At 37.0% G+C, this 14,100-nt stretch overlaps 1 protein-coding gene across 1 annotated transcript; it reads left to right on the top strand.

The window, feature by feature from the left end:
- The first annotated feature begins 6,289 nt into the window (after positions 1-6,289).
- On the top strand, positions 6,290-11,750 carry LOC103704929 (glyceraldehyde-3-phosphate dehydrogenase B, chloroplastic). Its single transcript, XM_008788448.4, has 9 exons — positions 6,290-6,493; positions 6,647-6,760; positions 7,539-7,700; positions 7,842-8,009; positions 8,094-8,254; positions 8,362-8,423; positions 8,561-8,610; positions 9,402-9,808; positions 11,372-11,750. Exons 1-9 carry the CDS (start codon positions 6,395-6,397, stop codon positions 11,505-11,507), a joined length of 1,359 nt encoding a protein of 452 aa, XP_008786670.2. The 5' UTR covers positions 6,290-6,394; the 3' UTR covers positions 11,508-11,750.
- The last annotated feature ends 2,350 nt before the right edge of the window (positions 11,751-14,100 follow it).

The raw sequence follows: 14,100 nt of genomic DNA, 5'->3' as shown, positions 1-14,100 counted from the left end.
AAGTACGCTATTCAAAAGTTTGAAATACTTGTGCTTTTTGGAATTCCTGCATTTTTAAGGATATTCCTTGATCATAACTCCTGTCGATATGTCTTCTCTCCCTTTGAGGATCATCCATATGTCTTGACAAGATGATTCATCCCTCTAATTAAATTATTTCTTGAGGCCCCATGGTCGATTAGAATCCTTTGAGGATACATTTTGTACGGCATGAAAGTTTTTTAAAGGACCTAGAGAGGTCGTCTCCTACCATTGCTTCCAGCAGCTCTTACTCTCTTAGTTCTCTTCACCTTTCTGGAGCTTTTGAACCCTTACTCCGACTTTGCAACAAGATGAGCCAAGATCCTACTTGCCTCCAAGCTCATACCCATGAGAAGCAAAAAGAACTCGAGCGTTCTAAGGTTCTATAGTCTGTAGACCCTCAGATGCAGATTTAAAAACCCTTCAATATTTACATATTAGATTCTCTTTTTAAATCCCAGGTATCCAAACCTCTTTCTTCCATCTTTCCTTGCCACCCTCAAAAAACTTTTCTTCATGAGAGGTCCGGGTAAAAAATCTTACTATGGAAGAACCTCGACAATCATCAGCCATAGCCTATCTGGTGTGGCCTCTAGAATCAGTGATTTAGTCATGTTTCCTACCAGAAGTTATCTATTTGCGAAAAGAACTGTCTTTTGGATATTTTGGCATTTTCCCATTTCCCACCAGGTGGCTAACCGACCTTTGCTTATTGCCTTCTTGTGTTTCTAATCTCCTTCGGCCAATACTTTCCATTTGAATTACAATATAACTAGCTCGAGCCTGCTAGACTTGGGTATCCTTTTTAACCTCAGACCAACTAGCGAACTATTCAATGCCAACATCCTAGTTGACATCCCCAAGGATGATTTTGGCCTGTCTATAAATAAATTAGCTAGCTATAATTTCCATATGCAAACCTTCCACCATTTTGTTGGGTTGATTTTCCACCAAGGATATGTTGCCTTTTTTCTGGTCTAGGTCTACATATACCTGTTATGCTCTCGGTGGGTATAGATGGTCAGAGTACATCTTAAGCTAGCTCATCCCTAGTTGAAGACTATGCAATGGCTCTAGCTCTAGTTATATTAGCCCATCTTTATTAGGGCCTTAAAGAGATTATCTATAGCAATTGAGGTCCTCTCTAGATACTCCAAATCTGGTTATATGCCTGTTCCCAAAGATTTGCATCCTTGTAATAGATGTGACCGACACCATTCCCATTGATCATCAATATGCTCACTTGGAGGGATTGTTCCTTTCTTTCCCAGACTATTTTAGGTTCTTCGATAAAGGCTTCTCTCGCAAAAATATAAATCCTCAATTTTCTTTCCTCCATTCCCCAAAATCTGTCTGACTAATATTTTTGGAGGCCGATATGCCCCAATGTAACACCCAACCTAGCTAATAAGGAATTGGGCTTAGTCTACTTGATTAGTCCAAATGTAAGAGTTGGAATAGGAGATGAAAAAAAAAAAGAACCATGTTCAACTTAGAGAAGAAAATAAAAAAAAGGATAGAGCCTTGTTTGACTTGAAGTCGAAGATGAAAAAAAAGAGATAGAGCCCTGTTTAACTTGGAGAAGGAGACAAATTCTCCATTTCAATTTTCTACAGAAGCAAGAAAATCTAAGCTCTAATGGCTAATTAAAAACCTCCACATCCTCTTTCACCTCATCACCGACAAGTTTTTTTGATCACCACCGCTAAACCATCGTTGGTTCCTTCTTCTCTTATCGGCTTCCAACATAATCTTGGCTCACGGTGCTCACCGGAGATTTTAGTTGAGCACTTACTAGAGTCTTAGGTTCTAAAAGGAATTGTCAAAATTACTTGGACATATAGTTTGGTTTCGCTTGCAAAGTATGTAATAATCTTATTTTATTATTTTTTATTCATAAAATATTATTTTTATATCAAATAAATTATTAATTGATTCATATGTGATTTATGAATTTTGTGAGATGATGTTTTGAAATGGAAAATAGATGTATAATTCGGAGTGATATTTTTCAAACTACTATTATATTATTTGTTGATCTTACATCGTATATGCATATTTTGATTAGATTATGATATATATGTTATTTTGTAAAAAAAACTTTAACATGTATCAGATTTGAACTCTCAGCCTCACTATGTATTAGACTCCGCCAATTGGGGTTATGCATAACTCTGCCTATTATTGAGCTTATTGATTTTATTTCTAACACTGCAATAGAGAATAAATATAGTATTCTAGCCCACTCTCCTGGGTCTAAGTGTGGTATTCTGGCCCACTCCGTGGAATATAGGTATGATTCTATTTCTGGCCTAGCCATACAATATTAGTGTGGCTATAGTTAAAGACTATTGACTCAACACTTGATGTTCCTTCTAGATCACAACCAACTGACAATAAATCTCTGCCACAAACAAGTAAGACTTCAGTCCTAGTCCAGGGCAAAGGTGTTGGTATTCTTTTGACTAAGTTGAGTTGGCCTATTTAGATACACAGTTGCTATCATTTCTAGCTGACCATTAACTTTGCAGCTCCATTGATGGTTCCTTCATTTGGCTAGTATCGGTGAAGGCTAAAGTCCCTATCCTAAAAAGGATAAAGGCGACGATTCACAAGACCAAGCCTGCTCTTTTTTAACACAGTGATAGGGAGAGGTATTTTATAAAGACAAGCAGGGCTGCATCTTTTAAGTCCACCATAGTATCGAACATCAGTGAAGACTTGGAAGATAAATCACTTGACGATACTATCGATGCTACGGCCTTGCCACATGCAAGCATTCAGGAAATCAAGCTCCTCCGACCAAGTTGACTCACCCTTCTCATCTCCCTATCCTGGTGATTCCCAAGAGCCTCAAGCACCGGGGCACACTCCAGTCCCTGCTACCAAAGCTACGACTGAGATTCCTTGGACTAAAGGGTCCAACACTCTATTCACTCTGACTCTAACTGCATCTTTAGAAGCTCTACTCTCCAGCTCCTAGACTACCAGCTATGATGTATTTTTTATTTGCTTTTACTATGATATTCTTGTATTTAGTAACTTGATCCCTTATGTAGGGCCTCAAGCTTGAAATTAATATCCTATGTACATCTCACAAAACTTCCTTAGGATTAAAAATTATTTTTTAATGATAATTTAACTGTATTACTCATCAACCCATGTTTGCTTTATTTTACATGCGTCTATTGATCATCTTGTGCAAAACAAGTTCTTGATGATATCTATAAGTTGTTCATTTCTATTTTGTTGCATAATATAATTACATAATCAATTTATGTATGCTGCCTATGTTTTGTGCATGGATTATTTTTTACCAATTTTGGTCCCAAAAACTTGGTAGATTAATAAAATAAATCTTTAACATATTCCAATATAGTTGAAATGAAAATGAATAGCCTTGATATGATACTTTTAATCTAATTCAAATATCAATTAGATTTAGGGTGTACCAAACTTGATCCTATCCAACATATTTACAGATTAAATCATGCATCGGCTTAAGGTTAAGGATTTGTGGATATAGTTCCCCAAGCAAAACTGAGGAAAAAACTAAGACTTAAAACTTCTACTTGAGGTTCCATGAGCCCTTGAGACTGTATAATTTAGTGAGTAGAATCCAATTGCCATCGAGTATAGTGTCTCATCCTAGTATGGTTGCTTCACTAGCTATTCAACCAGCAATAAGTGATTTTGTATTGCTGCTACAGAGATGCTAGTGCATTCTCTTTAAGGCTACCCTTTGCCCCAATTGTGGCCTTCTCTCTAGCAATCCCTCTCAATAGCCTCTCATCTCATTAGATGGAGATAAGCAACAAAGGATCGACATCCAAACCTAGCACTACAAACTTTGATATAGGAAACAATACTTCAGGTACCAATCATGTGGGGCTTTGCAATTGGTTTATGCCTTATTAAGCTTGAGAACCGACCCATTTATAAATTGAATAACATTTGGTGTTGGTAGCCCTGTAATCAATGTTGATAAGTTGTTATTGTTCTGATTGGTAAGAAGAAAAAATTTTCTTGAACCTTCTCAACTCATATCTCTCTTAATAAAATATATAAAAGTATTAAAAAAAATTTGATAGTGAGGTTCCTGAAGTTGAATAAAATATTATTTGAATTTTCTATTTATGCTAGTAAGATCTACCATTTTAGAATCTAGTTTGGATTTCTCTATAATCCAAAATAGATTTCAACTTTTCTAAATAGCCATGGCTAATAAAAATAATCTTGGAAAATCAAAGTCTCCCTAGAGCTAGATCTCAACTTTTGTATCAACATCTTACTAAGAAAAAAAGCCTTTTATTTTAACCAACCCATTTTGCTGGCTAGATATCATCAAAACCTACATCATTGGGTGTCATTGCTCTCTCGTAGTACTTGTCGAGAGCTCAATTTTGACACCAGACATGCAGAAAATAGACTTCATGTGAGAAAGATACGACCCTAGAAGTTGTAATCCGCAATGAAGTCTTGGATGTGGCGGATCTTCCTCCAAAACTATTTCTAGACCATCTCAGAGTGGCCAATGAGATCAATGGATCTAGTGATCCTTTTAGATCGGTTGTGCTAGTTTAGCTTGATTAATTTCATAAACTTTAGTCACCCAGGGCATGATCAGCCCTCAAATCGATACCGATGATGTGAGGTGCTGGTATGCCATTCAAATATGGCATGGTTAGTGCATGCTTGTCAAGCTCGATTCAAACATCAACTGATTTTAGCTCAATTATGGTTTTCATGTCGATTAAGATAACCTCTAGTCAGTGTTGGTTCTAAGTTACTTGATTAGCCTTGATCAATAATAAACAAGCCATATTTTATTAGATTTTTAGCCTCAAATTTAATTTTAAGCTTGATAACATTGAGGATCAATAATGTCAGGTTAATAATACCAATTTCCAAGACAAGCATTCAGTTTATTTCAGACATCCTGTTAAGGGACAGTGATACAGAAATGATGCAAACATGAGAAATGGGAGACAGTAATCAAGAAAACACTCTAATTTTAGAATTGTAGCAAGTGTAACCATAAAGAAAGTAAAAACAATATGCAAAACATACGAAAAATTACGTAGCAACCATAGAAAAACCATTACTAAGGTAATTTTAAATTGATTTCCAGTAATTTCTCCAGCCGAAATCAAATTGATGGGTAGCTAAAATTAGTTCATGAGTATTGGTAATGATTCTTCCCAGTACTTAGTTTCCTCTGATAACAAAACTAATGTAATGGGTAATTTATCGCAATGGCTTCCCCACGGCCCTTTAAGAAAATCTTTAATTTTGAATTTCTCCCCGTATCGGTTGACAAGCCCATACCCTTCCCTTCGTAAGTTAACCAATGGGAGCCTAATTCATTAAACTTTTCTTTCTGCGTCAAAATTCAAAACAATCGTATCAGCTTCCCCATTGTTTCCCTGATAAAATCTTCCGAAATATAGTTTATTGTAATTACGGTTTGTTTTAAATAAGCATGGATCCTTTGGCGGTGCACGGGCTGCACTGCAAAGTATTGTGCAGCTCTCGATGATGGCTGCCATCAGGGGATGGATAGCCATCAAACAATGTGATCCACATCGTTCATCTCCTCATGGCGGCTATCGAGAGCTACAAAACACTCTATAGTACACAAGAGTTTTTCAACAAGTTTCTCAAAAAAATCATATCAACTTCCCCATTTGTTTTTCGGGTAAAATCTTCCGAAATATATTTTCTTATAACTACGGTTTATTTTAAATAAGCGGCGATCCTTTGGCGGTGCGCGGGCTGCAATACAGAGTGTTGTATAACTCTCGATGATAGCCATCATCAAAGGATGGATGGCCATCAAACAACGTGATCCACGCCGTCCACCTTCTTATGGCGGCTATCGAGAGCTGTAAAGTACTCTGTGCTGTAGTCTGCGCACCATAGAGGATCTTAATTGATTTTGAGTTTGGGTACGAGTAAAACCGGATTGACCTAAGTCTGGCCCATTGCAATCATTAACCAAAAATCGGTCCGTTCGAAGCGTCCGAGTGAATCTTTTTTGGAAGGGCTGTGGCCTCAAAATACTATTGGGTTGGGGAACTCATTGGGCAAGAACGAGGGCAGCTCAGGAATCACCACAAAATCCCACAAAGGAAGGGGTGTGGGAGGTGTGTGGCTCCGAGTAGAGATCACAATCTTCTTATCCTCATACATTGCCTTCTATCACCACACACTGCCCCCACTCAACTCCACCTCTAAATTTTAGTCATGCACTCCAATCAAGCGCCATAGAAAAACGAGTGAAGCCAATGACCCTGGACCTGGTACTTGGAGAGAGAGAGAGAGAGAGTATAAAACATCCCTCCGGGAGCCCGTGTGTTGTTTAGTTGCAGCCATGGCCAGCCATGCAGCTCTTGTCTCCTCCAGGATCCCCTCCAACACCAGGTTCCACTCCAAGGCCACACACTGCCACCCCACCCCATCTTTCACCAAGGTCTCTCTCTCTCTTTCTCTCTCTCTCTCGCTCAACCATTCTGATTTTTTTTTACTACTTATGTAGGATGTTGCAACTCTCTTTTGAGGAATTATATTGTGTCTTACAGAAGATTGATGGTGATTGCTCTTTAATTTTCTTATTCCATATTAGAGGCTTGAGGTTGCCGAGTTCTCGGGGCTGCGGTCAAGCACTTGTGTGACCTTCGCAACGCAGGGGAGAGAGGCATCCCTCTCTGATGTATTGGCTGCACAATTGGCTTCCAAGGTGAGCTCTCTGTGAAACTCATATAATACTGACTGGTTTAATTCCTTTGTTCATGGAAAATGGCTTAAGATAACTTTATTCCACATTATAAATACTTGCTGATATAACCGTTATGCATCATGATTCAGTACTTCATTTAGTGAACTCTGGTATGTGAAGTTAACATTTCTATGTGCCATTGTATCGCTGAATCAGTCAATTAACTGCTACGAATCCGCCTGAAGCAGTCTATGTCCCTTGCATCAGAGAGCTGTGAAAGTGGTATGAACACCATACTATTTAACAACAGGTTAATCACCCCCTTGAGCTTTAAATGCCAATTGAGTCTCCATGTTGCAATAACAACTATTAACCTGTGAATTACTTAGTTTTTTTTTTTTCTACAACTGTAATACAAAAATATAGGGGATAATTAAGTTTGTAGAATGTGTACAACTGAATGAATGCATGGCATACTTAAGGTTTAGATGAATTGTTGAAAAATCTGTTTCGTCTAATCACCAAATCACCATGAAATAGTAACCAGCTTAAAATTAAGATTATATGTCAATTGTTCTTGATATGTGTCAAGAATTATAAGATCGCATAACTGTTTATTACGTTCATCGTTGCATCTCTGCTATTAGCTGAGAAATTCTTTTTACGGGGAGACATGCGCATGCTTCTTCTTAATACCTTTCTCTAATCATATTTTTTAAACCATGATATCACTTGGTCATATGGAAATAGATGTTTTCTTATACTAATGCTTGTTCTATGGGGTGGTGGCATGCATCAGACAGTTGGAGCCAGCCCTGTTAGGGGGGAGACAGTTGCCAAGCTGAAAGTGGCAATCAATGGCTTTGGACGGATCGGTCGGAACTTCCTCCGCTGCTGGCATGGACGAAAGAACTCTCCTCTTGATGTTGTGGTCGTGAATGACAGTGGCGGTGTTAAAAATGTATGACAGATCAGTACTTCTATTCTTGAACTTGTTTGTCTTTGCACTCCCAAAACGGTTGAAGCATCGCATGTGAATCATGAAATAAAGATGATTCTTTGGATGGAAGCATGGTTTATAAGGATTTTTTCTGATCTATAGGCATCTCACCTTCTCAAATACGACTCAATGCTTGGGACCTTCAAGGCTGATGTGAAGATCGTGGATAATGGGACCATTAGCGTTGATGGCAAGCCAGTCATGGTTGTCTCGAACCGAGACCCTCTGAAGCTACCATGGGCCGAACTAGGAATAGACATTGTGATTGAGGTATATTATTGTGTATTTAACTAACTGAACAAACTTTAGGAGATAAAGAAACAACATTGTACTATTTCAAGGCATCTGTTGTAGGGGACTGGGGTTTTTGTCGATGGACCGGGTGCTGGCAAACATATACAAGCTGGTGCTAAGAAGGTTATTATCACGGCACCGGCTAAAGGAGCTGATATCCCAACATATGTCTTGGGGGTGAATGAAGGTGACTACAACCATGAGGTGGCAAATATAGTTAGGTTGGTGCTAGTTTGCATCCTATGCTCATAATGTGACCATTAGTCACATTTTTCCTTCCCATTTCCAACTAATTTTTTTCTTTGATCTTGGCTTTTGTTATTTGCAGCAATGCATCCTGCACAACAAACTGTCTGGCTCCCTTTGTGAAGGTTATGGATGAAGAATTTGGTGAGCACTGATCTTAATATTAATTTATGTCTGAGGATCTTAAATTTTCAAGGCTATGTTTAAACATTATGAAGCAGAATAAAAAAGAAATAAAATATGAGAATGTCCTTCAAACTAATTGGTCTTGTTCAATATAGGCATTGTGAAGGGTACCATGACAACAACTCATTCTTACACAGGGGATCAGGTCAGCTTTCCTTTTATATGTTTGAATTCATGTTGAATCCTGCATTACATATTGTTTCATCAAACTAGCTAGATAAGGAAACCTCCTTCAGAAAAATTAAAAACATAGTCCAAGATGTGTTAAGATGCAGAAGAAGGCTTTTCAATGTAATTCTTATTACATGAATTACAAGATGCCGTCAAGCCGCTTGAATTGAAACAATTCATGTCATGGCGACTCAGCAAACATCTCTTTGGTTCAATGCCTTCTTGGTTATGATGAAACCCCTCAAGCTAATTCAATCTCTTTTTGGTTCAAATTTCCTTTTGGTGATGGCTCCTGACTATGCCTCCTTTTACTGCATTATTACTTCTTCTTTTTTAACTTCTTGTAACTTCAATTGCAGTAAGATCGTTAAAACTTCCAATCAAAGATGAAAGCCAATGTAAACTTGGCATCGGATGAGTTTAATGTCAACTTGATGAATCTTCAAACCACAGCTCATTGTTTTGAGAGAGTAATTTTTACTAATTCTTGAGCTCTGCTGTAACAAAAAAGGTTTGAGATCAAATCATAGTCTTTACTTTGAATTGATAATAAGTAATCTGAGTTCATATCAGCTTTACATGCAGCTATCGGAGTAGCTTTTATTACTTTGGATCATATAAAAAATATTTACTTATTACTCTACTAAATCACACAACCAAGCATCTTTTGAAGAGAAAGATGGAGTGTGCATCACCATTGAAAGTATAATCATCTCCAAATGCAAAGTTGGTCATATGTTTTCGACATCTGTGTTTTCTTTCCAGAGATTGTTAGATGCATCTCACCGTGACCTGAGGCGGGCAAGAGCTGCAGCACTGAACATTGTCCCAACTAGCACTGGAGCAGCAAAAGCAGTGTCACTGGTGCTGCCCCAGCTCAAGGGCAAGCTCAATGGAATAGCTCTCCGCGTGCCAACCCCCAATGTTTCAGTGGTGGACCTTGTGGTTAATGTTGAGAAGAAAGGAATCACGGCCGAAGATGTGAACCAGGCCTTCAGGAAGGCTGCTGATGGACCATTGAAGGGAATCCTTGCTGTTTGTGATGTTCCACTAGTTTCAGTTGATTTCAGGTGCACTGATGTATCCTCTACCATTGATGCATCGCTGACCATGGTGATGGGAGATGACATGGTCAAGGTGGTGGCCTGGTATGACAATGAATGGGGATACAGGTGAGAACAATTCCTTTCTTGGTATGTGTCATCCTGTGTCGAAAACATAATACAATTCTCATAATGAAAAATGGATGCAGGACATTCAGAGGCAGAAAATTGAAAACAATTGCAAGAAAAGTCACTAAGTGGGAAATTTAGAAAATGCATTCATGGTAAATTTAATGAACCAAGAGGCATACTAAGAAACTTGAAAATAGTGGCATCTCAATGGTTTCTCTAATATTTTCATAACTAATGAAAATCCCTGCAGGTCTGAACTGGATTTGTATGTTTCTAATTGGTATTTTTTCTTTTTTGAAATAAAATAAAATGGAGACAGGCAAGCCATGTTTCTGATTGGTTAAAAACCAAGGATAGGATGTTTGTCCTGTTAACTGTTATGAGGCTACATTCTGGGATTTGATTGTTGAATCCAGCTGATATGGCAAAGAAATAATTCACAAAGCTAGTTCAAGCATGGAGTAGATTGTATGAAATAAAAGGAATATCTAATCAATGCATAGATCTTTAGGAACAAACTTAATCCAACTGGTCTTCCATTGGTAATCTATGAATCCAATGTTTACATGTTTGGAAAATACCACATAACTAATTGATAATTAACATGCTCATTTTGAGAAGTGGAATTTTGACAATTAATAAAGGTAGGCAGTTAAATTGGCTTGTAAAACTTACAATGATGATTTCTTTGCCAACCACTTTCTTTCTTTTTTCATTCCTCTTTTGAGCAAAGTGATGGGCAAGCCCATCAATATCATTTCATAAACCTTGGAAATGAAAAGCCACAAAAGAGGGAGGGTTCCCTGCAAGTGAGAGCATCACTCAGCAAAAGCTAATAAAACCCATATATTGTCACACCTAAATTTATCCCCCTGAAAAGCATGCCAATTAGATAAGATTAAATATAGGGGAAAACAAAAGAAATGGGAATATAAATCTAAGGTTAAGAAAATATTTAAAATATGCTGCTGGAAAGTACAATTTTAGGGTGAAAAATTGTAGTTCTGATTTTTTTAGTTTCATTTTCCATACCATGCTTTACAGTAAAGTTACTCATATTGTTATCGTGTTTTCAATATCTTTCTTCTGTCTATAATGAAAAGTGGGATGTAGAACCAAGCCAAATGAGTTTCTGGTTTCATGAAAAAGAAAATTCCATGCAATGAAACTTGAAAAGGGAATTTACTTTGATAATACAAAAACTCTGTACAATTTTTCATTTTCTCTTTGTGCTTTCTCTAGCCTGCTTATGATTATTTAGTCGCATAACATAGAAAGTTATCACATATATATAACAACTAACAAGATCATATAATAGGTACATGCATAGGTTAAGCATATGGTATATGCATAAGTTAAGAAAAAGAAAGAAGGACGATGATGAAAAAGAAAAATAGAAACATGAGTGATGTTATAGTAGAAGGTTGTAATATTGGCGCAAACCTCCACTTACGATTCTTGTCATAGCTGACTTTACATTATCAAAGTCATCAATCACCATTCTATATCGTTACTATAACTAACATTATTGTTGCTTTTTTTTTTTAAATTTTTGTATAGCCAACGTGTGGTCGATTTAGCGCATCTGGTGGCGAGCAAGTGGCCAGGTATGCCAGTGCAAGGAAGTGGAGATCCATTAGAAGACTTTTGCCAAACAAGCCCGGATACAGAGGAGTGCAAAGTTTATGAAGCATAATTCATTGAGCTTTATTAGAAATCATTGTGATGGATGCAATGCTTGATTAGATGGCTTTAGTTTTAGTTTTCATCAGATGACGCTTCTTTTTGATTGAAAAGTTTGAGGAGAGCATGATGACTTTTTGTAAGGCTTAAACAATCAACTTGATATGGTTGGAAAAAACTATCATGTACATGATTAATCAACCGATGATCCTCGATATGATAGAATTATAAAAATATCAGTTCTGATTTCTAACAATATCAGTGTTATGATGTGAATTGGGGCTTATTTTAATGATCACATCCTTTTGCTTAGCAGTCAAAGGTTCTGATATTTGGATCTAGATAATTATATTACGGATAGATTTCCCTCCCTTTCTCTCAAAAAAAATGTTACTGTTATAATGAAAATTTAGAATAAATGAAATTATTCAATTTTTTCCTATCAAATGCTGAGAAAAAGTGCAATATATGTGAATTTATAAGTTTGGAATATTGCTATTGAATTGCTTTCCTTTTTTTCGATAAAATCGATGAATTAATTAATTAATTAAGATGCGTATATATACATCTGTGACAATCAAAATATAAAATATTCAAAACTTGGTGCGGTAGACATGTTGAAGAATCCCCTACTGTAGATCTAGTGTGATTGGTCATATAACTCACTATCCAGTCCTGCAGCACTAAATTGCTTTCCTTTCGTTATCGTAGTAATTCTTTTTTTTTTTTTTGGTAAAAAATGGTATTTCATATAGCTTTAATGTGAGTACATTCTGCCAGCTCAAAAGAAAGTAAAAGATACAAGGAAGGGATCTTGATGAATTTTTCAGTAGCCACTTTGTTCCTAAACTTTCCTTAAAAGGGAAAAGAAAAAAATTTATCAAAAATATATAAAAAAAAATACTGCTTAAAATCCATGCATGGAGAGAAGAACCAAATGCCTCGAGCAAGCAAGTAGGATCCAATGTCCTGTTGGGTCCATTTTGCATGGGACAAAGAGATCACAAAACTTGGTTCATGGACAATGCCGTTGGCAAAGCCAAGCATATCTTCAGATAGGTGGATTCAGTACTAGAAGAAGCCACGACAAAGAACCAGAGGAATTCACTAATCTAGAGATGCCAAGATAAAAACAAGACTAGAAAAAGAAATAAAGCATTATTGAATGACTTCCCTCTCTTGACATGAGCAACTGAGAGGGAGCTTTCTTTCCTTTATATAATAATCATACAGCACAAAAAAATGGCACAATAGTACTTGCCAAGGCAGACAGCAAATGTATATTTATGGAATGTATATCGATTTATACAAAGAAGGAATGGAAAGGAAAATATATTAATGAAATATATAGTAACTTGTGATATTTGATCACTTTCCTTCTCTGATGTACTAAGTGTGAGATTCTTTATCACGTTCCTTCCTCTGTGATGATCACATACCTTTTTTGATGGATTGCATGCATTATCTTTTCTTTGATTTTGTTTCGCGCGCGTGCACGTTGTGGGGTGGTTGGGTATGGGCGCATGTGTGCATTCGCGTGCTTGTGCATGTGCATGCATCGGCGTGCGTGCATGCGTTGTGTGTGTGGGGAAACTTTCATCATTGTGGACTCCGATTAGGTGTTATGAAGCATAAGGGTGCCTTTTTTTTTTTTTTTTTTTTTTTTTTAATAAGGATCCATACGGACGTATGTTTAGTCTCACATCGATTATTTACCAGGTAGATCTTAGGCACTCATACAGGATCAAGAAACCTATATAATATCTTCTGACCAGCCATTTTGGGTGAGGTCTTAGGTTGTTACAAATGGTATCAGAGCGGACCCAATCCATAACCTATGTGAATTAGGGGATGCTGCAGCACAGATTTATTGGAGCTGACCACGGATCGATCGTGGTGTTTGTGAATAATTTTGAATGGATTTGAACTCTTGGCGTTACGAGAACGTTAGGGCTGAAATGGGGGGAATATGTAAGGACCCATATGGGCGTGTGTTTAGTCCTATATTGGTTATTTGCTAGATACATCTTGGGTACTCATATAGGATCAAGGAATCCATATAATATCTTCCAGCTAGCTATTTTGAGTGAGGTCCTGGGTTACATTTTTTGCACCCCCCAAAAGAAAGGCATAAGGGTTCCTTTGATGTTGCTTTGAACCTTGAGATTATTGTGTTTTGTTTTCAATTTAAATGCATAGACTTGGGGACTGGATGGGCCAATTTGGGATTTATCGTTGATCTTGTTTTGCTTTTAGACTATTTTTATTTTCAGTTAACAAAGTCTTATTTTTTAGTTTAATTTCTCTACTTTTTTGGCTAAGCTTTTTGAATTCATCGAATAAATCATAGAAGGCATTCTAAAGTTTATCAAAAGTGAAATCATTTAAAGGTTCAGAACTTACCTAATCCATATGAGCCATCAAGCATAGATTGGTTGTTTCTTAGATTTCCTCTTGAACTTTATTTGTCACCATCACTTCAAGCAACGTATATTGTTTTTCTCTTTAGCTTCTTAAAAATTTTCTTAAGTAGTAGCCTAGTAGGCAGTCCACTCTAAAATATTATGGTTTCTTACATTTATAGCATACCAACGGTTGCTCTTTCT

The sequence above is a fragment of the Phoenix dactylifera genome, unplaced genomic scaffold, assembly GCF_009389715.1.
Source record: "Phoenix dactylifera cultivar Barhee BC4 unplaced genomic scaffold, palm_55x_up_171113_PBpolish2nd_filt_p 000097F, whole genome shotgun sequence".
Lineage (NCBI taxonomy): Eukaryota > Viridiplantae > Streptophyta > Magnoliopsida > Arecales > Arecaceae > Phoenix > Phoenix dactylifera.
Note: the sequence above shows the minus strand (reverse complement) of the source record. Positions and strands in the feature narration are given on the sequence as shown.